This window comes from Coregonus lavaretus (assembly GCF_964263955.1).
Source record: "Coregonus lavaretus genome assembly, chromosome: 23".
Lineage (NCBI taxonomy): Eukaryota > Metazoa > Chordata > Actinopteri > Salmoniformes > Salmonidae > Coregonus > Coregonus lavaretus.
Genome location: NC_140010.1, coordinates 29258623 through 29285606, shown reverse-complemented (window position 1 = coordinate 29285606; position 26984 = coordinate 29258623). Strand labels below are relative to the sequence as shown.

Below are 26984 nucleotides of genomic sequence, written 5' to 3'. Positions count from 1 at the left end.
AGAGGGCACAGCGTTGAAAAAAATGCTTTAATTTGCACCTCAGATTTCTGTAAACTCATCTATCATGTCAGCAGTGTCACGGCTCTCACCCTCCCCATCCCCCCTTTTCTCTCGTCCCTCTTTCCTCCCTCATTCTCTCTTCAGATGGATGTCTCTTTTTAAAACAGTCTTTTTAACGATTTCCACTTCTTTAAATGAGGGAGAGAGAGAGTGAGAGAGAGAGAATCGTTCTCAATATTTCTGTTTATTTTCTCTCTGTTGTGGCTGTGGGTAGGGGTAGAGGTCATCTTCTCTCCATTAGTACTGATGGAGTGCTGGGGAGGGTAAAGGTCAGGGGAAGTGAACAACCAACCCACAGACACACACCACGGAGGAGAGATATAGCTAACATACAGGAAGTGAGTATTATGAACACAAACCCACAGAGAGAGAGAGAGAGAGAGAGAGAGAGAGAGAGAGAGATAGAGAGAGAGAGAGAGAGAGAGAGAGAGAGAGAGAGAGAGAGAGAGAGAGAGAGAGAGAGAGAGAGAGAGAGAGAGAACTAGGCCGATACCCGCTAATGATCAAAATCCAGAAAAGAGCCGTTAAATTCTACAACCACCTAAAACACAAAGCCATCACCTACAGAGAGATGAACCTGGAGAAGAGTCCCCTAAGCAAGCTGATCCTGGGGCTCTGTTCACAAACACAAACCGACCCCACAGAGCCCCAGGATAGCAACACAATTAGACCCAACCAAATCATGAGAAAACAAAAAGACAATTACTTGACACATTGGAAATAATTTACAAAAAAATCTGAGCAAACTAGAATGCTGTTTGGCCCTAAACAGAGAGTACATAGTGGCAGAATACCTGACCACTGTGACTGACCCAAAATTAAGGACATCTTTGACTATGTACAGACTCAGTGAGCATAGCCTTGCTATTGAGAAAGGCCGCCGTAGGCAGACCTGGCTCTCAAGAGAAGTCAGGCTATGTGCACACTACCCACAAAATGAGGTGGAAACTGAGCTGCACTTCCTAACTTCCTGCCAAATGTATGACCATATTAGAGACACATGCTTCACTCAGATTACACAGACCCACAAAGAATTCAAAAACAAATCTAATTTTAAACTCCCATATCTATTGGGTGAAATACCACAGTGTGCAATCACAGCAGCAAGATTTGTGACCTGTTGCCACAAGAAAAGGGCAACCAGTGAAGAACAAACACCATTGTAAATACAACCTATATTTATGTTTATTTATTTTCCTTTTTGTACTTTACCTATTTGCACATCATTCTAACAGTGTATATAGACATAATATTACATTTGTAATGTCTTTATTCTTTTGGAACTTTTGTGAGCGTAATGTTTACTGTTAATTTTGTATTGTTTATTTCACTTTTGTTTATTATCTATTTCACTTGCTTTGGCAATGTAAACATGTTTCCCATGCCGATAAAGCCCTTAAATTGAATTGAATTGAATTGAATTGAGAGAGAGAGACTCTGCTTTACTCTCTACTCAGAAAACCAATAGGCTAATTTGTTGTTTTAGCTAGGGATCGATGTGCAATACAAAAAATGATAATGCAGATATGCTGAGCAAATAAAACTGTTCAAAATGACAGCCAGAACATCAACATCCATGTTGCAGACCTATATTCCTCATTACAATAATCACTGTGCTGATGTAAATGGCACATATCCAGCTAGTTGGCATACAGACTACGAGTATGATGACTGGAGTTTAGGGAGCTGATCCTAGATCAGCACTCCTTCTCTGAGACACTTTTTTGAATAGGTGCCCAGGCCTCTAAGTAATGTCAAATCATCTCAAATGGGGCCTCAAGGAAAACCTTGCCATCAGGCCAGCACTTGGTTGGCATGTATCAGTCTGCGGCCCAATAATTGTAATTCAATAGCACATCATCTTGAATTTGTTAGTCAGTGCCTAGTCAGGGCGGCAGGTAGCTTAGTGGTTAAGAGCGTTATGCCAGTAACCGAAAGGTCGCTGGTTCTAATCCCCGAGCCGACTAGGTGAAAAATCTGTCGATGTGCCCTTGAGCAAGGCACTTAACCCTAATTGCTCATGTAAGTCGCTCTGGATAAAAGCGTCTGCTAAATGACTGAAATGTAAATGTAGTCACACCTGAGTGAGATAGCAGTCGATGATTCTGCGTCTTCAGTAATTACTTGGTTTGTACTTACACAGGCGGCAGCTACGACTTACAGCTGTTGTGCGTGTTTGGTGATTGCGACAGAAAAGTAGTAGTTTTACAGAGCTACAGTGCTATATTTTAACAATAAAATAATAAAGGTATTTGAATGTGCTAAGTAAGATTTGAAGACAACCAAAATGGTGCTAAGTGCACTGTAAAAACGATACACAGACCAACTCCTTTTGGAATGAAACAGTATTCAGACCCACTGACTTTTTCCACATTTTGTTATGTTACAGCCTTATTCTAAAATTGATAAAATTATTTTTTCCCTCATCAATCTACACACAATACCCCATAATGACAAAGCGAAAACAGAAATACCTTATTTACATAAGTATTCAGACCCTTTGCTAAGAGACTCGAAAATTGAGCTCAGGTGCATCCTGTTTCCATTGACCATCCTTGAGATGTTTCTACAACTTGATTGGAGTCCACCTGTAGTAAATTCAATTGATTGGACATTATTTGGAAAGGCACACAACTGTCTATAGAAGGTCCCACAGTTGACAGTGCATGTCTGAGCAAAAACCAAGCCATGAGGTCGAATGAATTGTCCGTAGAGCTCCAAGATAGGATTGTGTCGAGGCACAGATCTGGGGAAGGGTACCAAAACATTTCTGCAGCATTGAAGGTCCCCAAGAACACAGTGGCCTCCATCATTCTTAAATGGAAGAAGTTTGGAACCACCAAGACTCTTCCTAGAGCTGGCCGCCAGGCCAAAACATTTACAGGTGGCTTCGTACTCGGCCTCGTCTCTTGAGTCTAGGGAGATGATGGTATCATCATTGATATCCTCATCTCTGCTTGCTGACCCTCTGCCACAGGAGTCACCTGAAAACATGAAGTCAATATTGGCATAGATATTCTCAGACATTTACATGATCTCCCACTGTCTCAATTACTGCTACCTGATGTTCTAGTAATGTTTGTGTATGTTGTAAGAAAGCTGTGCAGTGAGTCCGAAGCGTTCTATATGCGACGGTAACCAGGAAGCTATCATTTCAGCAAGGCGATGCAAAACAACATGTGTAATTGGCTTGTAAATGCATGGCCTCAGGAAGTCACACACTGTGGCTGTATGTGTGAAGTCCGGTGAAGTGACAATGAGATCACCTCTGCATTTGTCTCTTTGGAAAGTCTCTTCAAAGTCCATAGAGCATTTTTATAAATGTGCACAGACCCCTTAAAGGGATACTTTGAGATTTTGGTAATGAGACCCTTTATCTACTTCCACAGAGTCAGGTGAACTCATGGATACCATTTTATGTCTTTGTGTCTAGTATGAAGTTAGAGGTAGTTTCACAAGCCAATGCTAACTAGTGTTAGCACAATGACTGGAAGTCTATGGGTATCTATTAGCATGCTAAAATCCCAAAGTATCCTTTTAATACTGTATGCATCACTTCACTCTGGTACAGAGAAGTACTAGGCCTACCCGTTGTAATACTGTAGATGTGTACATAGGCCTGCTACAACCAGATTTTTCATCATGCAACAAAGACAACTGACAAGATCCATCAATCAATAGTTTCAGCCCCATTTCAGGTTTCCCGACTTTTCAGGCTACAGAAAAAGGTAACTTGGTCAACAAGACGCATCAATTAATGTAGGCCTAATCAATGGCAATCGACAAATGTCATTAGGCACACTTTTTGGTGTTTTGTAACAGTCTACTGTTTGGTTACTGGAATTATTTTGGAGTGGACGAACATGCACAGGTAGCCTACATTCTGAAGTGATATGTTTGACAATCAGACAATAAAAGGTATACATTTTTACCATTAAATTACATCTTTACTATGAAGCCCATAATAGAGACCCAATAGAGACCCCTCCAAATGTCACAGTGTAATTCGCACTCTGGATATTATATTTATTCATGATTTTGGGGGTATAATCATCATTATTCATTATTCATTCATGATTATCCATAATAATGGTAGCATCCACATTAATGTAGAAGTGCTCAGAAACATATTCTATTCTTATTTACAATAAAATTACTCCAAAATGACACAATGCAATATACACCATTCAGTTCCTGTTGGGCAAAACATAATCCGAAAGGCAACCAAAACACACTGCAAATGCATCCAACAAGTTTGTAGTCACAAGCTTGATGTAGTCATTGTGTGCTAGCAATATGGGACCAAATGCCAAACATTTGACTACTTTAATACACTATAAGTGATTTTGTCCAAATACTTGGGGGAGGGTTAGGGAGGGGTAGATACATAAAGTGCTTTCATTTCTAAACGGTAAAACAAATACTGTATATATGAAAATACCCTCAAATAAAAGGTGACATTCTGTACTGACGCCTCATATGAAACATTTTATCTAAAATCCAAAATGCTGGAGTATAGAGCCAAATGTCCACATTTTAGCTTCACTGTCCAAATAAATACGGGAGGAAGTGTATCTATCTGATGCTGTTTTAGACATAACCACTGGTAGACAGGGAACTGTCTTTTCAGGAAGTCAGTTGATTCCACATTAAGTGCCAATGTGTCTGCCTACCCACCAGTTTGTGAACCCAAATTTTAAAGAACAGTGTTTACATTTTGGAGTAATTTCTTTGAAGCTTCTTGTCAAATTTCTAAATAATTTCCTTGCCATATCAAAATGTCATGCCGCAAAGGTTATTCAGGGACCACATCTGCAACATACATTATACACAGTGCATTTGGAAAGTATTCAGACCCCCTGACTTTTTCCACATTTTGTTATGTTACAGCCTTATTCTAAAATGTATTACATTATTTTTTCCCTCATCAATCTAAACACAATACCCCATAATGACAAAGCGAAAACAGAAATACCTTATTTACATAAGTATTCAGACCCTTTGCTAAGAGACTAGAAAATTGAGCTCAGGTGCATCCTGTTTCCATTGACCATCCTTGAGATGTTTCTACAACTTGATTGGAGTCCACCTGTAGTAAATTCAATTGATTTGAATTCACTCAGGAGACTTCAATGCACAACACATCAGCTGTATGTGACCAGGCTGAAAAACAAAATCCAAGCCAAACCATGGCATAACCCTACATCGTTGTCCCCATATTAGCTAAGGTAATGTCCTAGTCAACATAGCTAATAAAACTAATGTGTTAGTAAATCCGCTACAATCATGCAGAAACTTTACAGTGTATAAGCAGTTAGACCGGCGGGCCCGGGTGGCAATAAATTCATAAAACCAAAAGCTTACCTTGACTTGGAAGAGTTCCAGTGTTGTGTTGGATAGTCATAGCCAGCTAGCTAACATAGCATCCCTCTGTTTGAGCCGGGTGTTTGAGTAACTAAGCTAGCCAGCTGCATTTGCTAGCTAAGTAAGTGAAACTGAAAGTGAAAAGAAATGATGACATCTCTCTCTCTCTCTCTCTCTCTCTCTCTCTCTCTCTCTCTCTCTCTCTCTCTCTCTCTCTCTCTCTCTCTCGCTTGCTTCTCCTTCATTTTTGAAGAACTTAATTTGTTGAAAACTGTTCAACTATAGTCTTTCTCTCTCTTTGAGTGAACTACTCACCATATGTTATGCACCGCAGTGCTATCCAGCAGTATCTTATGCTTTCAGTACTAGATTAATTCTCTGATCCTTTGATTGGGTGGACAACATGTCAGTTCATGCTGCAAGTGCTCTGATAGGTTGGAGGACGTCCTCCAGAAGTTGTCATAACCACTGGTAGACAGGGAACTGTCATTACAGGAATTCTGTTGAGTCCATTTAGTACTAGGCCTACTTGTTGTAATACTCTAGATGTGACATATGGCTGCTACAACCAGAGGAGTGTTCATTTTTAATGACCAAAATCTTTATTGACATTTTTGATTATGCAAAAAGCAATTGACGAAACAAATCAATCAATAGTCAAGATAAATCAATCAGATAACAACAAATTAACAATACAAGCAAGCAACCCCAAAAAGCAACAGACAAATAACCAAACTAAAGTAGATCACATCACACTGGCAGGCAGAGTAAAATCCATTACATGCATCACGATAGCAATACACATGAACAGGGGGGTATATAGGATAACATTTCAAGGACGTCTGATGTGGCTATAGGTATTTCTTCCATTTTGCATAATATTTCTCCACATGCTTGCTAAGTTTGAAATAAAAAGCCCTCGCAGGCTGCTAATGTCCTGAGCTGACAGTACCACATTGCTATATCTTTATCTGATGCTGTGTTAGACATAACCAGTGGTGGGAAAAGTACCCAATTGTCATGCTTGAGTAAAAGTAAAGATACCTTAATAGAAAATGACTCAAGTAAAAGTGAAAGTCACCAAGTAAAATCCTACTTGAGTAAAAGTCAGTTTTGTTTTAAAAATATACTTAAGTATCAAAAGTAAATGTAATTACCAAAATATACTTAAGTATCAAAAGTAAAAGTAAAAGTATGAATCATTTCAAATTCCTTATATTAAGCAAACCAGACTGCACACTTTTCTTGTTTTTTTAATTTAAGGATAGCCAGCACTCAGACATAATTTACAAACAAAGCATTTGTGTTTAGTGAGTCCGACAGATCAGATGCAGTAGGGATGACCAGGGATTTTCTCTTTAAGTGCATGAATTAGACAATTTTCCTGTCCTGTTAAGCATTCAAAATATAACGAGTACTTTTGGGTGTCAGGGAAATTGTATGGAGTAGAAAGTGCATTATTTTCTTTAGGAATTTAGTGGAGTAAAAGTAAAAGTAATTACTTTCAAGTAACTTTCAAAACTTTCAAAAGTTTGCACACACCTACTCATTCATGGGTTTTTCTTTATTTTTACTATTTTTTACATTGTAGAATAATAGTGAAGACATCAAAACTATGAAATAACACATATGGAATCATGTAGTAACAAAAAAGTGTTAAAGTTCATTAGAGTTAACTGCACCTCAGATTGCCGCCCAAATAAATGCTTCACAGAGCTCAAGTAACAGACCCATCTCAACATCAACTGTTCAGAGGGGACTGTGTGGATCAGGCCTTCGTGGTTGAATTGCTGTAAAGAAACCACTACTAAAGGACACCAATAAGAAGAAGAGACTTTCTTGGGCCGAGAAACACAAGCAATGGACATTAGACTGGTGGAAATTTGTCCTTTGGTCTGGTGTCGAAATTTGAGATTTTTGGTCTTTGTGAGACGCGGTGTGGGTGAACGGATGATCACTGCAAGTGTATTTGCCACCGTAAAGCATGGAGGAGAAGGTGTTATGGTGTGGGGGTGCTTTTGACTGGTACTGTAAGTACTTTACACCACTGGACATAACCACTGGTAGACAGGGAATGGTCTGTTCAGGGAGTCAGTTGAGTCCACATTAAGTGCCAAAGTCTGCCTAACCACCAGTTTGTGAACACAAATAGGAAGGAACAGTCTTTACATTTCAGAGTAATTTCTTTGAAGCTTCTTATCAAATGACTAAAACATTTCCTTGCTCATATCAAAACTGAATGACACAAGTTCAGGGAGCACATCTGGTATATACACATGCATTAAATTATAACACTGTTAATAACCTTCTCACAGACCCAATTGAAATGATTTGCACATGAAATATCATTCCATATCCACATAATAACGATCTCAGCACAATCCTCCTCCCCATATATTGGATCCCCATTACCATTATCAGGTTGTTGTCCCGACCAATAGGCTGTGGTCAGTGGGGTACCGTCCACCCATTTCCAGGTCCCCTCTCTGTCTTTGTCAGTCAGGCCAATCCATACCCTCTTGTCTGGCATAGTGAGAAATGTCTGCTCCTCTTTGCTGTTTATAATCACCAGGTCTGCTCCTCTCTCCAAGCAGTCCTGTCTGCTCTCATCCCAGGATTTGACCTCAGAGGAGATGTAATACCAACTGGACTGAAACAGCGTCCAGCCTTTAGGCCCAGCTTGTTTTAGGTCAGAAAAGCTGGTCTGTAGCTGGTCTCTCTCCTTTTCCATGGTGTTGTAGCTGGTTTGTAGCTGGTCAGCCTCCTTAGTCATGGTGTTGAAGCTGGTCTGTAGCTGGTCTCTCTCCTTTTTCATGGTGTTGTAGCTGGTTTGTAGCTGGTCAGTCTCCTTAGTCATGGTGTTGAAGCTGGTCTGTAGCTGGTCTCTCTCCTTTTTCATGGTGTTGTAGCTGGTTTGTAGCTGGTCGGCCTCCTTAGTCATGGTGTTGAAGCTGGTCTGTAGCTGGTCTCTCTCCTTTTTCATGGTGTTGTAGCTGGTTTGTAGCTGGTCGGCCTCCTTAGTCATGGTGTTGAAGCTGGTCTGTAGCTGGTCTGTCTCCTTTTTCATGGTGTTGAAGCTGGTCTGTAGCTGGGCTTTTTCCTTGGTAATGTTGTTGAAGCTGATCTGTAACTGGTCTTTCATCTTAGCCAGGTTGATGTTGCTGGCTTTACAATCCTCAAACTCACTGAAGATATGCTTGTGGTGGAGACCCAGACCTACAATCCCAGCCAGTAGGAGAACACACAGCAGCCCCAGACAAACTGCAGCAGCTCTGGAGGGTCTCCTACGTGAGTTATCAGAACTTGAGGGGTTAGCTCCTGGTCTGATCTTAGAGGTGGCATCCTTCTTGGTCTTGTCTCTTGAGTCCTGAGAGGCGATGTCATCTTCATAGGCATTCTCATTTTTGCTTGCCCCTTTGTTACATAACTGGTCCATATTGGCATACTTATCCTCTGACATCTTCATGTTCTACCACGGTCTCAATTACTATTACCAGACGATCTGCTACAGAATATGTTCTAGTATGAAGGTGTGTACTGAACATTTTATAGATGTCTTACCACCAATGGGCATGCCATATTAGGCAGACAATACAAAACTATGTATGTGATTGGCTGCTAAATAGGTGTGAAGATAAGACTTCACAAGAATGAGGAGGTGGCTGTGTTTTTGGTATTGCGGTAGCAGATCTAGAAATGAATCTTCTTCTTTATGTTGATTTGAACAAAGAACCAGATTCCTAAATGTGCTATCGCTGTATCTCTCTATCTGGAGCTGTACTCACTGCTAGACAGGGAACTGCCATTTCAGGAAGTCAGTTGAGTCCAAATTAAATGTCCATGCACCTGTTTGTGAACACATATAAAATGGATTGGTTTTTCAAAATGAATTGGTTCTGCAGCAACCAGATTCCTTTATGTTTGTTACCATTGTCCCCCTTTATCTGATGCTATTTTAGACATAACCACTGGTAGACAGGGAACTGTCATTTCAGGAAGTCCGTTTTGTTCGTTGAGTACTAGGCCTACTTGTTGTTATAATCTAGATGTGACATAGGGCTGCTACAACCAGAGGTGTGTTAATTTTTCATGTTTCATTATGCAACAAAGACAACAATTGACAAGGCAAATCAATCAATAATCAAGATAAATCAATCAGATAACAACAAATTAACAATACAAGCAAGCAACCTAAAAAAGAGAAACAAATGAAATAACAAAGCCAGTTTTGTTAGATCACATCACATTGGCAGGCAGAGAAAGATCCATTATATCATGATAACAAGACACATGGACATGGGGCTATAGCACAGAGTTTCTAAACCAAGCGGCCAATACATCCGGGGATGCCGCCAAGCAAGTCAATGGGAGGGAGAAATTATTCCTTAGTTGTTAATTTTCTAAATGCACAATTTAGATTGGAGACAGTGTTGTAAGTAGCTGAACATGTCATGATTACAACTTTGTGAAAGTGACAAACACACATTTTAATTATCGTCAAAAACGATATATATTTCTATATCAAAGGAGTGCCTTGATTTGACCGCTTGCACATGCACATTTCGGTGCGACACGACCGTTAGACCTGATGATACATCTATGCACATGAGCTTAGCTTGGTAATGTCGCCATGACATTGCCTACAAGTGTGATCAGAGATTTCTATTAGAGAAGCAGTTCCTCTTGGTATACTCTCATTGGTTATAGGCTTTGGGCGTTTTAGGACCACTATTGTTTTCACTATATATTTTACCTCTTGGGGATGTTATTCGAAAACATAATGTTAACTTTCACTGCTATGCGGATGACACACAGCTGTACATTTCAATGAAGCATGGTGAAGCCCCAAAATTGCCCTCGCTAGAAGCCTGTGTTTCAGACATAAGGAAGTGGATGGCTGAAAACTTTTTACTTTTAAACTCGGACAAAACAGAGATGCTTGTTCTAGGTCCCAAGAAACAAAGAGATCTTCTGTTAAATCTGACAATTAATCTTGATGGTTGTAAAGTCGTCTCAAATAAAACTGTGAAGGACCTAGGCGTTACTCTTGACCCTGATCTCTCTTTTGACGAACATATCAAGACTGTTTCAAGGACAGCTTTTTTCCATCTACGTAACATTGCAAAAATCAGAAATTTTCTGTCCAAAAATGATGCAGAAAAATTAATCCATGCATTTGTTACTTCTAGGTTAGACTACTGCAATGCTCTATTTTCCGGCTACCCGGATAAAGCACTAAATAAACTTCAGTTAGTGCTAAATACGGCTGCTAGAATCCTGACTAGAACCAAGAAATTTGATCATATTACTCCAGTGCTAGCTTCCCTACACTGGCTTCCTGTTAAGGCAAGGGCTGATTTCAAGGTTTTACTGTTAACCTATAAAGCGTTACATGGGCTTGCTCCTACCTATCTTTCCGAGTTGGTCCTGCCGTACATACCAATACGTACGCTACGGTCACAAGACGCAGGCCTCCTAATTGTCCCTAGAATTTCTAAGCAAACAGCGGGAGGCAGGGCTTTCTCCTATAGATCTCCATTTTTATGGAACAGTCTGCCTACCCATGTGAGAGACGCAGACTCGGTCTCAACCTTTAAGTCTTTACTGAAGACTTATCTCTTCAGTAGGTCATATGATTGAGTGTAGTCTGGCCCAGGAGTGTGAAGGTGAACGGAAAGGCTGGAGCAACGAACAGCCCTTGCTGTCTCTGCCAGGCCGGTTCCCCTCTCCACTGGGGTTCTCTGCCTCTAACCCTGTTGCAGGGGCTGAGTCACTGGCTTGCTGGTGCTCTTTCATGCCGTCCCTGGGAGGGGTGCGTCACTTGAGTGGGTTGAGTTACTGACGTGATCTTCCTGTCTGGGTTGGCGCCCCCCCCTTGGTTTGTGCTGTGGTGGAGACCTCTGTGGGCTATACTCGGCCTTGTCTCAGGATTGTAAGTTGGTGGTTGGGGATATCCCTCTAGTGGTGCGGGGGCTGTGCTTTGGCGGAGTGGGTGGGGTTATATCCTTCCTGTTTGGCCCTGTCCGGGGGTTTCTTCGGATGGGGCCACAGTGTCTCCGGACCGCTCCTGTCTCAGCCTCCAGTATTTATGCTGCAGTAGTTTATGTGTCGGGGGGCTGGGGTTAGTTGGTTATACCTGGAGTACTTCTCCTGTCTTATCCAGTGTCCTGTGTGAATTTAAGTATGCTCTCTCTAATTCTCTCGTTCTCTCTTTCTCTCTGAGAACCTGAGCCCTAGGACCATACGTCAGGACTACCGGGCATGATGACACCTTGCTGTCCCCAGTCCGCCTGGCCTTGCTGCTATTCCAGTTTCAACTGTTCTGCCTGCGGCTACGAAACCCCTACCTGTCCCAGACCTGCTGTTTTCAACTCTTAATGATCGGCTATGAAAAGCCAACTGAGAGACCTGAGCCCTAGGACCATACGTCGGGACTACCGGCCGTGGTGACTCCTTGCTGTCCCCAGTCCGCCTGGCCTTGCTGCTATTCCAGTTTCAACTGTTCTGCCTGCGGTTATGGAACCCCTACCTGTCCCAGACCTGCTGTTTTCAACTCTTAATGATCGGCTATGAAAAGCCAACTGAGATTTATTCCTGATTATTATTTGACCATGCTTGTCACTTATGAACATTTTTGAACATCTTGGCATGGTTCTGTTATAATCTCCACCCGGCACAGCCAGAAGAGGACTGGCCACCCCTCATAGCCTGGTTCCTCTCTAGGTTTCTTCCTAGGTTTTTGCCTTTCTAGGGAGTTTTTCCTAGCCACCGTGCTTCTACACCTGCATTACTAGCTGTTTGGGGTTTTAGGCTGGGTTTCTGTACAGCACTTCGAGATATTAGCTGATGTAAGAAGGGCTATATAAAATAAAATTGATTGATTGATTGATTGATTTGGGTTTCTCAGGCAAGGTAATTAATCAGCTGTGGATCTCCTGAAAGTTTGGATGTGTAAGTATTCATCCCCCTTGGTGTTTTTCCTATTTTGTTGCATTACAACCTGTTATTTAAATTGATTTTTATTTGGATTTCATGTAATGGACATACACAAAATAGTCCAAATTGGTAAAGTGAAATAAAAAAAATAACTTGTTTCAAAAAATTATACAAAATAAATAACGGAAAAGTGGTGCGTGCATATGTATTCACCCCCTTTGCTATGAAGCCCCTAAATAAGATCTGGTGCAACCAATTACCTTCAGAAGTCACATAATTAGTTAAATAAAGTCCACCTGTGTGCAATCTAAGTGTCACATGATCTGTCACATGATCTCAGTATAAATACACCTGTTCTGAAAGGCCCCAGAGTCTGCAACACCACTAAGCAAAGGGCATCATGAAGACTAAGGAGCTCTCCAAACAGGTCAGGGACAAAGTTGTGGAGAAGTACAGATCAGGGTTGGGTTATAAAAAAATATCCGGAGCGTTGAACATCCCACGGCGCACCATTAAATCCATTATTAAAAGATGGAAAGAATATGGCACCACATCAAACCTGCCAAGAGCGGGCTGCTCACCAAAACTCACGGACCAGGCAGAAAGGCAACAAAGATACCAAAGATAACCCTGCATGCGTTATGCATGAATAGTTATGCACGCTCATGTTTTCTTTTTTGTTTTGTGTTATTTCTTGTTTGTTTCACAAGAAAAAATATTTTGCATCTTCAAAGTGGTAGGCATGTTGTGTAAATCAAATGATACAAACCCCCAATAAATATATTTTAATTCCAGGTTGTAAGACAACAAAATAGCAAAAATGCCAAGTGGGGTGAATACTTTCGCAAGCCACTGTATATGTGTGAATTAACAAAATGTCCATTTATGGACATCCCTCTTTTCTAAAATAGCTAAGGCAGTTGTTGTAGTTGCTCAGTGCCCTGTATCTTTCACCTTTCATGGCATTGTCGCCGTTCTTTATCTGGTCTTTCTCTGTCGTCAGTTTGTTGTTGTCACGGTTTCGGCCGAGGCTGCCTCTCTTCCTTGCTCGGGCAGGCTTCGGCGTTCGTCGTCTCCGGAATACTAGCTGCCACCGTTGTATGTTTCTATGTTTGTTTGTTCTGGTCTGGTATTGTACACCTGTTATCGTTTAGTGTCATTAGTGTCCTATAAGTTCTCGTTGTGTTTGTCAGGTGTTGTGTGTGATTGTTTTCCTGTCTGTTGATGTTCGACTGTTTGGGACAGACGCTAGTTTACCGTCGCACTGTTGTTCGTGCGTAGTCGGGTTTTGTATTTTACGCACTGTTGCGTATTGTTTACCTCCGGGTTAGTTTACCCGTGTATTTTTGTGCTTTGCCAGTAAAGTCAAGTTTGACTGAGCTCCTGTGTCCTGCACTTGATTCCACCACACCGTCGCATCAGAACCCTTGACAGAATCACACACCGATTCGAATGGAATCAGCAGGAGCCGCAGCAGCACAGGAGACGTTGGAAGACAGGGTCCGGGAGCAGAATGACCAGATCCTGCGGATGGGGTCCGCCCTGCAGGAGGTGATCACCACCCTCCAACGCTGGGAGACCCGAGGGACACCCCCAACGCCATCTTCCCTGCCCTCACCATCGGCAAGTCAGCCCATTCCCGCTCCGGAACCCAGAGGAGTTCGACTCTCGCTCCCGAGGGCCTACGATGGGACCGCTGCCGGGTGTCAGGGCTTCCTTCTCCAGGTGGAGCTTTACCTGGCCACCGTGCACCCGGCGCCCTCGGGACTCGAGAGCGTGTCCGCCCTGATCTCCTGCCTTTCCGGCAAGGCGTTAGAATGGGCCAACGCCGAGTGGAGGAGAATAGACGCTACCACCATCACGTAGGCTGAGTTCTCCCGCCGCTTCAGGGCGGTGTTTGACCATCCCCTGGAGGGGAAAGCGGCGGGGGAGCGTCTGTTCTGCCTCCGGCAGGGGAAGAGGAGTGCCCAGGAGTTCGCTTTGGAATTCCGTACCCTAGCGGCGGATGCAGGGTGGAATGAGCGGGCCCTCATCGATCACTACCGCTGTAGTCTACGTGAGGACGTCCGTAGGGAGCTGGCCTGTCGGGACACCAGCCTCTCGTTCGACCAGTTAGTCGACATGTCCATCAGGCTGGATACCCTGCTAGCTACCCGCGGACGTCCCGAGGGGGGTCCGTCCATTTCACCCTCCAGCGCCTCCGAGCTGTGCCCCATGGAGCTCGGGGGCGCTGGCGCTAGAGAGAGGAGGGGTCGGAGTACGAGGGGGTCCATCTCCTGCACCAACTGTGGTCGGGGAGGACACACCGCGGCTAGGTGCTGGGGATGGCCTCCTAGGGGAGAAGACGACAGGCCCCGCACTGGGGAGTCCTTCCAGGTGAGTAGGCGCCCCACTCACCCAGAGCTCTCTGTTGCACACTTCTGTATACCTGTGCGTTTTCCACAGGTAGCACCTCATTCCCAGCATAAGGCGCTGGTAGATTCAGGCGCGGCTGGGAATTTTGTTGATAAGAAATTTTGTTTAGCCTTAGGGATTCCCCTTCTCCCTGTTGACGTCCCCTTCCCCGTTCATGCCCTAGATAGCCGTCCATTGGGTGCGGGCTTGATCAGGGAGGTCACGGCACCACTTAGGATGTGTGCGCAGGGGGGTCATCAGGAGATGATCCAGCTATTTCTGATCGACTCGCCTGCGTATCCGGTGGTGCTGGGCATGCCCTGGTTGAGTACCCATAACCCGTCTATTTCGTGGCAGGAGAGGGCTCTGATGGAGTGGTCTGCCCAGTGTGTGGGTCGATGTTTAGGCGTTTCCGTAGGGGCTACCTCGGTGGAGAGTCCAAACCAGGTGCCCGCATTGCACGTTCCCCCTGAGTATGGGGATTTGGCTATTGTGTTCAGTAAGTCAAGGGCGACGCAGTTGCCTCCCCATAGGCAGGGAGATTGTGCGATAGACCTCCAGGCAGGAGCTGCGCTCCCACGGAGCCATGTGTATCCTCTGTCTCAGGAGGAGAAGAGAGCTATGGAGACTTACATAGACGAATCTCTGAGACAAGGATACATACGGCCCTCCACTTCCCCTGCGTCCTCGAGTTTCTTTTTTGTGAAGAAAAAGGATGGTGGGTTACGCCCGTGCATTGATTACCGTGGTCTCAATCAGATCACGGTGAAGTACAGTTATCCACTTCCGCTGATTGCGACCATGACGGAGTCATTGCACGGGGCGCGTTTCTTCACTAAATTAGATCTCAGGAGCGCGTACAACTTGGTGCGCATTAGGGGGGGCGATGAATGGAAGACAGCCTTTAGTACCACCTCGGGCCATTACGAGTATCTTGTCATGCCATACGGGTTGATGAACGCTCCTTCAGTTTTCCAATCATTCGTGGATGAGATCTTCAGGGACATGCAGGGGCAGGGGGTGGTCGTGTACATAGATGACATTCTCGTGTACTCGTCTACCCGAGTCGAGCATGTGGCCCTGGTGCGCCGAGTGTTGCGGAGGCTGTTGGAGCACGACCTGTATGTCAAGGCAGAGAAGTGTCTGTTTTTCCAGGAGTCGGTCTCCTTTTTGGGTTATCAGTTGTCTGCGTCAGGGGTGAAGATGGAGGTAGACCGGGTGTCAGCCGTGCGTAATTGGCAAACGCCAACCACTGTGAAGGAGGTGCAGCAGTTTTTGGGGTTTGCGAATTACTACCGGAGGTTTATCCGGGGTTTTGGACAGGTGGCAGCTCCCATAACGTCTCTTTTGAAGGGGGGTCCGGTGCGTCTGCAATGGTCAGCCGAGGCGGACAGGGCGTTTGGAAGGCTGAAGGACCTGTTTACCTCGGCTCCGGTGCTGGCGCATCCGGATCCCTCTTTACCATTTCAGGTAGAGGTGGACGCGTCAGAGGCCGGTATAAGAGCCGTGCTTTCGCAACGGTCCGGCACGCCACCTAAACTCCGCCCCTGTGCTTTTTATTCCAAGAAGCTCAGTCCGGCGGAGCGAAAATATGACGTAGGGGACAGGGAGCTGTTAGCCGTGGTACAGGCCCTAAAGGTGTGGAGGCACTGGCTTGAGGGGGCTCAACACCCTTTCCTCATTTTGACGGACCACCGTAACCTGGAGTACATCCGGGCAGCGAGGAGACTGAAACCTCGCCAGGCGCGGTGGAATATGTTTTTGACCCGGTTCACATTTAAAATCACGTACATCCCTGGGTCACAGAACGGTAAGGCAGACGCACTGTCTCGGCGGTATGACACGGAGGAGAGGTCCGTGGAGCCCACTCCCATACTGCCGGAGTCTTGTCTGGTGGCACCGGTAGTGTGGGAGGTCGATGCTGAACTCGAGCGGGCGTTACGCACCGACCCTAGTCCACCTCAATGCCCGGAGGGTCGGAGGTACGTTCCGCTCGAGGTTCGGGATCGATTGATCTATTGGGCTCACACTTCACCCTCCTCTGGACACCCTGGTATCGGCCGGACAGTGCACTGCCTTAGTACTAAGTACTGGTGGCCCACGTTGGCGAGGGATGTAAGGGTTTATGTTTCCTCCTGCTCGGTGTGCGCCCAGTGTAAGGAGCCTAGACATCTGCCTAGGGGTAAGTTACTACCCCTGCCCGTTCCACAACGACCATGGTCTCACCTCTCGGTGGATTTCATCACTGACCTTCCTCCTTCAAAGGGGAATACCACTATACTGGTCGTTGTGGACCGGTTTTCGAAGGCCTGTCGTTTGCTCCCTATGCCGGGCCTTCCTACTGCCCTGCAGACCGCCGAAGCGCTCTTCACCCATGTGTTCCGGCACTACGGGGTACCCGAGGATATTGTGTCTGATCGAGGTCCCCAATTTACCTCCAGAGTCTGGAGAGCTTTTATGGAGCGGTTGGGGGTCTCGGTGAGCCTCACCTCGGGTTACCACCCGGAGAGTAATGGGCAGGTGGAACGTGTGAACCAGGATGTGGGTAGGTTTCTTAGAACATACTGCCAGGACCGGCCGGAGGAGTGGGCAAGGTACGTTCCCTGGGCCGAAATGGCCCAGAATTCCCTACGCCATTCCTCCACTAACCTAACCCCTTTCCAATGTGTGTTAGGTTACCAGCCGGTTCTGGCACCTTGGCAGCAGAGCCAGATCGAGGCTCCTGCGGTGGATGAGTGGGTGCGGCGCTCGGAGGAGACATGGAACGCTGCACACGTCCACCTGCAGCGGGCCCTCCGTCGTCAAAAGGCGAGCGCCGATCTCCACCGCAGTGAGGGACCGGTGTACGCACCTGGTGATCGAGTCTGGCTCTCTACCAGAAACCTGCCCCTCCGCCTGCCCTGTCGGAAACTGGGTCGGCGGTTTGTAGGGCCATTTAAAGTCCTGAGAAGATTGAACGAGGTGTGTTACAGATTACAACTACCTGTTGAGTATAAAAGTATTAACCCCTCGTTCCATGTGTCTCTTCTCAGGCCGGTGGTAGCTGGCCCACTCCAAGAAAATGAGATCAGGGAGACTCCTCCGCCCCCATTGGACATCGAGGGGGCACCGGCGTACTCCGTGCGGTCCATCTTGGATTCGAGACGTCGGATGGGGGGTCTCCAATATCTAGTGGAGTGGGAGGGGTACGGCCCGGAGGAACGGTGCTGGGTGCCGAGGAGAGACATTTTGGACCCGTCTCTCCTGACGGAATTCCATCGTGGTCACCCGACGCACCCTGCTCCGCGTCCTACTAGTCGTCCCCGAGGCCGGAGTCGGCGCACGTCTGGAGCCGCGCGTCAAGGGGGGGGTACTGTCACGGTTTCGGCCGAGGCTGCCTCTCTTCCTTGCTCGGGCAGGCTTCGGCGTTCGTCGTCTCCGGAATACTAGCTGCCACCGTTGTATGTTTCTATGTTCGTTTGTTCTGGTCTGGTATTGTACACCTGTTATCGTTTAGTGTCATTAGTGTCCTATAAGTTCTTGTTGTGTTTGTCAGGTGTTGTGTGTGATTGTTTTCCTGTCTGTTGATGTTCGACTGTTTGGGACAGACGCTAGTTTACCGTCGCACTGTTGTTCGTGCGTAGTCGGGTTTTGTATTTTACGCACTGTTGCGTATTGTTTACCTCCGGGTTAGTTTACCCGTGTATTTTTGTGCTTTGCCAGTAAAGTCAAGTTTGACTGAGCTCCTGTGTCCTGCACTTGATTCCACCACACCGTCGCATCAGAACCCTTGACAGTTAGGACACTAATGACACTAAACGATAACAGGTGTACAATACCAGACCAGAACAAACGAACATAGAAACATACAACGGTGGCAGCTAGTATTCCGGAGACGACGAACGCTTCCGCATTGTCTCCGTGCTGCTGTGCTGTTTGTTGCTACTTGGCTACCTGCCAAACTATTCACGTTTTACTTTTAATAAACGTTTAATCAATCTCTGTGTTCAACAAATTTACCAACTTTTTAGTTTTGTCCTCACTCATCTTTTTTCGTTAAACTTTTTCACCCCGGACGTTTTATCCCGAGACAGAAGAGTCATTTTCCTGTGCGTTTTAGCTGCCAATTTTACTTTATTTTCCTTTTTTCCATCGCAACTTTTTTCCCTTATTCAACTTTTTCACTCCGGACGCTTTATCTGGACATGGTTCGTCAACATCTTCAACAGCCGAAGCTAAGTAGTAACATTAACATGATGTCTTCTAATTGCAGTCGCTGTACTCATAATATACAGGAGAACGATCGCCTTACGGCGAGAATAGCTGTGCTACAAGCCCAGCTTCAGACGCAATCGTTAGGCAAGGGTAATTTCAGTGTAGGAAAGGAAGAAACAGCGTCTGTGCCACCAGTAAGTACAGACAGTAACGTTAGTATAAATCCCCCCGCACAGTCCCCGCAGCCGGACAACTTTCTCATGGCTTCTGGAGGGAAATACTGTTGGAATGCTCAACCGGTGTCGCTCATTCAGCCGACAGAAACCTTCAACCGGTTTTCCCCATTATGTAGCGAGTCGGAGTCTGAGTCTGAGTCTTCTCTTGTCTCTACTCCTCCCGTTACGGGGTCTGAGACGCCGAAGGCTCCCACCATTAGCTCTGACAAATTGAAAACCCTAGTCATTGGCGACTCCATTACCCGCAGTATTAGACTTAAAACGAATCACCCAGCGATCATACACTGTTTACCAGGGGGCAGGGCTACCGACGTTAAGGCTAATCTAAAGATGGTGCTGGCTAAAGCTAAAACTGGCGAGTGTAGAGAGTATAGAGATATTGTTATCCACGTCGGCACCAACGATGTTAGGATGAAACAGTCAGAGGTCACCAAGTGCAACATAGCTTCAGCGTGTAAATCAGCTAGAAAGATGTGTCGGCATCGAGTAATTGTCTCTGGCCCCCTCCCAGTTAGGGGAAGTGACGAGCTCTACAGCAGAGTCTCAGCACTCAATCGCTGGTTGAAAACTGTTTTCTGCCCCTCCCAAAAGATAACATTTGTGGATAATTGGCCCTCTTTCTGGGACTCACCCACAAACAGGACCAAGCCTGACCTGCTGAGGAGTGACGGACTCCATCCTAGCTGGAGGGGTGCTCTCCTCTTATCTACCAACATAGATAGGGCTCTAACTCCTCTAGCCCCACAGTGAAATAGGGTGCAGGCCAGGCAGCAGGCTGTTAGCCAACCTGCCAGCTTAGTGGAGTCTGCCAATAGCATAGTCAGTGTAGTCAGCTCAGCCATACCCATTGAGACTGTGTCTGTGCCTCGACCTAGGTTGGGCAAAACTAAACATGGCGGTGTTCACCCTAGCAATCTTATTAGGATAAAGACCTCCTCCATTCCTGCCATTATTGAAAGAGATCGTGATACCTCACATCTCAAAATAGGGTTACTTAATGTTAGATCCCTCACTTCAAAGGCAGTCATAGTCAATGAACTAATCACTGATCATAATCTTGATGTGATTGGCCTGACTGAAACATGGCTTAAGCCTGATGAATTTGCTGTGTTAAATGAGGCCTCACCTCCTGGTTACACTAGTGACCATATTCCCCGTGCATCCCGCAAAGGCGGAGGTGTTGCTAACATTTACGATAGCAAATTTCAATTTACAAAAAAAAAAATGGCGTTTTCATCTTTTGAGCTTCTAGTCATGAAATCTATGCAGCCTACTCAATCACTTTTTATAGCTACTGTTTACAGGCCTCCTGGGCCATATACAGCGTTCCTCTCTGAGTTTCCTGAATTCCTATCAGACCTTGTAGTCATAGCAGATCATATTCTAATTTTTGGTGATTTTAATATTCACATGGAGAAGTCCACAGACCCACTCCAAAAGTATTTCGGAGCCATCATCGACTCAGTGGGTTTTGTCCAACATGTCTCTGGACCTACTCACTGCCACAGTCATACTCTGGACCTAGTTTTGTCCCATGGAATAAATGTTGTAGATCTTAATGTTTTTCCACAAAATCCTGGACTATCAGACCACCATTTTATTACGTTTGCAATCGCAACAAATAATCTGCTCAGACCCCAACCAAGGAGCATCAAAAGTCGTGCTATAAATTCTCAGACAACACAAAAATTCCTTGATGCCCTTCCAGACTCCTTCTGCCTACCCAAGGACGTCAGAGGACAAAAATCAGTTAACCACTTAACTGAGGAACTCAATTTAACCTTGCGCAATACCCTAGATGCAGTTGCACCCCTAAAAACGAAAAACATTTGTCATAAGAAACTAGCTCCCTGGTATACAGAAAATACCCGAGCTTTGAAGCAAGCTTCCAGGAAATTGGAACGGAAATGGCGCCACACCAAACTGGAAGTCTTCCGACTAGCTTGGAAAGACAGTACCGTGCAGTACCGAAGAGCCCTCACTGCTGCTCGATCATCCTACTTTTCCAACTTAATCGAGGAAAATAAGAATAATCCAAAATTTCTTTTTGATACTGTTGCAAAGCTAACTAAAAAGCAGCATTCCCCAAGAGAGGATGGCTTTCACTTCAGCAGTAATAAATTCATGATCTTCTTTGAGGAAAAGATCATGACCATTAGAAAGCAAATTACGGACTCCTCTTTGAATCTGCGTATTCCTCCAGGGCTTAGCTGTCCTGGATCTGCACAGCTCTGCGAGGGCCTGGGATCGGGAGAGACACTTAAGTGTTTTAGTACTATATCTCTTGACACAATGATGAAAATAATCATGGCCTCTAAACCTTCAAGCTGCATACTGGATCCTATTCCTACTAAACTGCTGAAGGAGCTGCTTCCTGTGCTTGGCCCTCCTATGTTGAACATAATAAGTTGCGCAGCAACTCACTGCCTTTCTGAAGACAAACAATGTATACGAAATGCTTCAGTCTGGTTTTAGACCCCATCATAGCACTGAGACTGCACTTGTGAAGGTGGTAAATGACCTTTTAATGGCGTCAGACCGAGGCTCTGCATCTGTCCTCGTGCTACTAGACCTTAGTGCTGCCTTTGACACCATCGATCACCACATTCTTTTGGAGAGACTGGAAACCCAAATTGGTCTACACGGACAAGTTCTGGCCTGGTTTAGATCTTACCTGTTGGAAAGATATCAGTTTGTCTCTGTGAATGGTCTGTCCTCCGACAAATCAACTGTACATTTCGGTGTTCCTCAAGGTTCCGTTTTAGGACCACTATTGTTTTCACTATATATTTTACCTCTTGGGGATGTTATTCGAAAACATAATGTTAACTTTCACTGCTATGCGGATGACACACAGCTGTACATTTCAATGAAACATGGTGAAGCCCCAAAATTGCCCTCGCTAGAAGCCTGTGTTTCAGACATAAGGAAGTGGATGGCTGAAAACTTTTTACTTTTAAACTCGGACAAAACAGAGATGCTTGTTCTAGGTCCCAAGAAACAAAGAGATCTTCTGTTAAATCTGACAATTCATCTTGATGGTTGTAAAGTCGTCTCAAATAAAACTGTGAAGGACCTCGGCGTTACTCTTGACCCTGATCTCTCTTTTGACGAACATATCAAGACTGTTTCAAGGACAGCTTTTTTCCATCTACGTAACATTGCAAAAATCTGAAATATTCTGTCCAAAAATGATGCAGAAAAATTCATCCATGCATTTGTTACTTCTAGGTTAGACTACTGCAATGCTCTATTTTCCGGCTACCCGGATAAAGCACTAAATAAACTTCAGTTAGTGCTAAATACGGCTGCTAGAATCCTGACTAGAACCAAGAAATTTGATCATATTACTCCAGTGCTAGCTTCCCTACACTGGCTTCCTGTTAAGGCAAGGGCTGATTTCAAGGTTTTACTGTTAACCTATAAAGCGTTACATGGGCTTGCTCCTACCTATCTTTCCGAGTTGGTCCTGCCGTACATACCAATACGTACGCTACGGTCACAAGACGCAGGCCTCCTAATTGTCCCTAGAATTTCTAAGCAAACAGCGGGAGGCAGGGCTTTCTCCTATAGATCTCCATTTTTATGGAACAGTCTGCCTACCCATGTGAGAGACGCAGACTCGGTCTCAACCTTTAAGTCTTTACTGAAGACTTATCTCTTCAGTAGGTCATATGATTGAGTGTAGTCTGGCCCAGGAGTGTGAAGGTGAACGGAAAGGCTCTGGAGCAACGAACAGCCCTTGCTGTCTCTGCCGGGCCGGTTCCCCTCTCCACTGGGGTTCTCTGCCTCTAACCCTGTTGCAGGGGCTGAGTCACTGGCTTGCTGGTGCTCTTTCATGCCGTCCCTGGGAGGGGTGCGTCACTTGAGTGGGTTGAGTTACTGACGTGATCTTCCTGTCTGGGTTGGCGCCCCCCCTTGGTTTGTGCTGTGGTGGAGACCTCTGTGGGCTATACTCGGCCTTGTCTCAGGATTGTAAGTTGGTGGTTGAGGATATCCCTCTAGTGGTGCGGGGGCTGTGCTTTGGCAGAGTGGGTGGGGTTATATCCTTCCTGTTTGGCCCTGTCCGGGGGTTTCTTCGGATGGGGCCACAGTGTCTCCGGACCGCTCCTGTCTCAGCCTCCAGTATTTATGCTGCAGTAGTTTATGTGTCGGGGGGCTGGGGTTAGTTGGTTATACCTGGAGTACTTCTCCTGTCTTATCCAGTGTCCTGTGTGAATTTAAGTATGCTCTCTCTAATTCTCTCATTCTCTCTTTCTCTCTGAGAACCTGAGCCCTAGGACCATACGTCAGGACTACCGGGCATGATGACACCTTGCTGTCCCCAGTCCGCCTGGCCTTGCTGCTATTCCAGTTTCAACTGTTCTGCCTGCGGTTATGGAACCCCTACCTGTCCCAGACCTGCTGTTTTCAACTCTTAATGATCGGCTATGAAAAGCCAACTGAGATTTATTCCTGATTATTATTTGACCATGCTTGTCACTTATGAACATTTTTGAACATCTTGGCATGGTTCTGTTATAATCTTCACCCGGCACAGCCAGAAGAGGACTGGCCACCCCTCATAGCCTGGTTCCTCTCTAGGTTTCTTCCTAGGTTTTCGCCTTTCTAGGGAGTTTTTCCTAGCCACCGTGCTTCTACACCTGCATTACTAGCTGTTTGGGGTTTTAGGCTGGGTTTCTGTACAGCACTTCGAGATATTAGCTGATGTAAGAAGGGCTATATAAAATAAAATTGATTGATTGATTGATTGATTGTTGCTGGTCTGTAGCTCATTTTTCTCTTTAGACAGATTGTTGAAACTGACCTGTAGCTCGTCTATTTCTTTATACAGTTTTCTATAACTGGTAAGTAGGTCTTTCTCCTCTGACAGGTTCTTACTGCTGTTCTGTAGATGGTTTCTCTCTTTAGCCAGGTTTCTGTTGCTTGTCTGTAGCTGGTCTCTTTCATTTTTCACGGTGCTATAAATGTTCTGTAATTGTGACTGACTGGCTCGATTCGGTCCTTTGTAGAAAAATTTGAAATTGTGTGTTTTACATTGGATAAAAGTAGAGACTCAAAAATGGTATATCATACACTGCTGTTGAGGAACAAAAGGAAAGTAATTCTGCTTTGAAAGTTCATAAACTTGTAACCCCACTTTAGGGAAAATGGCCTTTGAATGTTTTGGAACACCAACTGGAGAGAGAGCTCTTCTTTGTCTACACTCATTCAGAATCATTCACACCCTCTTAAGCCTTAGCCCCAACCATCTCTTTAAGGGTTCACATGTGAGGCCATGTGCTAAACAGAGTGAGTAAGGTAGTGTAGTGTAATAAACAACCAAAGATTTCAAGAATAAAAGTGGTGAAAGTAGTAGCAAACATACACTTTATCTAGTCCTTGGCCTATATCCTAATCTGACTTTAGTGCAGGTCATGTTGTTCTTCATATTACCGTCTCTGGTAAACACACACTATATAAAATAAAATATATGTTTATTGGTCACATGCACAGTATACAGTAGATGGAAATGGTACAGTGAAATGGTTACTTGCATATTAACAAAAAAAACCTTGCGAATGGGTTCCAGAGAAACTGCTTTTAGACATAACCACTGGTAGACAGGGAACTGTCATTTCAGGAAGTCAGTTGAGTCCAAATTAAGTTTCCATATCCCTGCCATAAGTTTGTCTTCAAAATTGTAAGATAATTTCTCTTCAGCTGCTTCAAATTTACTTATAGTTTCCTTGGTTATATCTAAACTTCATGTTATTTTTCCATACCTTTTGCAAAGCTGAAAAAAGTTAATATAAATACATATATGGTTTCAGAAATGTGTTTACATATAGATTTGAAGTGATACTAGCTGAGCATCCCTCTCTTTTGGCATTGCTGTGTCAAAAACTCTTCATGGCTGTGTTTGTGACTTTTCAAGATACTGTATGTTTCTAATCAAGCCCCCCTCTCTCTGGTCTCTACTCTGTTTGTCTCACAGTGGGAGGAGGTGAGCGGCTACGACGAGAACCTCAACACCATACGGACCTACCAGGTGTGCAACGTGTTCGAGCCCAGCCAGAACAACTGGCTCCTCACCACCTTCATCGACCGACGTGGAGCTCAGAGGATCTACGTGGAGATGCGCTTCACCGTGCGTGACTGCAGCTCCATCCCCAACGTCCCCGGCTCCTGCAAGGAGACCTTCAACCTTTACTACTACGAGACGGACTCTGTTATCGCCACCAAAGGAACCGCCTTCTGGATGGAAGCCCCCTACCTGAAGGTTGACACCATCGCGGCCGACGAGAGCTTCTCCCAGGTGGACTTCGGCGGACGGTTGATGAAGGTCAACACGGAGGTTCGGAGCTTTGGCCCACTCTCGAAGAATGGGTTCTACCTGGCGTTTCAGGACTATGGCGCCTGTATGTCGCTGCTCTCGGTCAGGGTGTTTTATAAGAAGTGCCCCAGTGTGGTGCAGAACTTTGCCATCTTCCCTGAGACCATGACAGGGGCTGAGAGCACCTCCCTGGTAATCGCTAGAGGGATCTGCATCCCGAATTCAGAGGAGGTGGACGTTCCCATAAAGCTGTACTGCAATGGAGATGGCGAGTGGATGGTTCCTATCGGGAGCTGCACCTGCAAGGCCGGTTTCGAGACGGATAACGGGAACGTCTGCCGAGGTAAGGAGACATCCATAACTAGGACCAGGAATTTCTTACTGACCACGTGACCAGGGAAAAAACTGTCCCTAACCATATCAAATGTTGTATTTTGAGGTGTTAGTTTTACTGTCCATCACCATTCTCACAACCCAATGGAAAGTCCCGGGAACATTGAAAGAACCATATTTGGTTTGCTGTGGAATCAATTTCCCTGGATTTATTCTGAATGACTAGCTGTTTCCGGCTTGGGAATTTGATGTGTTGAACCTCAGGCCCAAACTTGAGAGTTGTAAATAATTCATTGTCTTTCATATTTTAACGCTTCAACATGACTGACAACTTGCAGTCGATCAAATCACACAGGTTCTATGGGAATTGTTATATTTTAGGCGCGGTAGGTGCATAAGAAGACATCACCTTTATCTTTATTGTAACAGCCCACTGCCGATTTCATAGCTCTCTTTCCTGACACTGCTTTCTGAAGCGTACAGCATTGACTGTGTTTCATATATTGTAGTTCTCCTTTGATTACATACATCTCAAGCATGATAGAGAAGCACATTATCATTGATTCCTAATCTGTTGAGATGGCGAGGGCTGCTGTACTACTGATGCTGAGTGATGTACAGTAGTATATCATTCTATAAAGATGTAAAACAGCATGTTTGATTTTCCAAACCCATAATCAGACTTCCAGGCTACAGTTTGTAAGGCAAGGCTTGGTAGAAGAAGAAATGAGTCTGCGTTGCACCAAAATTATTTAGTTGTGGTAGTTTGGAGTGAACTACTGTAGGGCATCTTATTTTTCAGATTTCCTTATTTTTCAGATATTCGGTGGTAACACTTACCTCACATAACCTCTGGCTTTGGCTCTCTCCCACACACTCTCTCGGTCTCTCTCAAATCAAATCAAATCAAAGTTTATTGGTCGCGTACACAGATTTGCAGGTGTTATAGCAGGTGAAGCAAAATGCTTATGTTACTGGCTCCAACAGTGCAGTAGAATGCAAATACAATACAAATACTCAAATAATCTAAAAATCTAAAGACGAAATCAAGAAATGACAGAACGAGTCCAATTAACAATCCAAAGTAGATAGGTATATGAAAGTGAGCATGTCAGAATCCAGAATATAAATACATGGTATGTATAGACAGT

At 44.9% G+C, this 26984-nt stretch overlaps 1 protein-coding gene across 1 annotated transcript in view; it reads left to right on the top strand.

Annotated features, from left to right (window-relative positions):
• Positions 1-26984, top strand: part of LOC311099071 (ephrin type-B receptor 1) — a gene marked incomplete at both ends in the record, with an annotated part of 313995 nt that overhangs the window by 123857 nt on the left and 163154 nt on the right. Inside the window, one exon of the mRNA XM_084139687.1 lies at positions 25162-25843. Coding sequence (XP_083995813.1) covers positions 25162-25843 — 682 coding nt within the window. The remainder of the gene's footprint in view (positions 1-25161; positions 25844-26984) is intronic.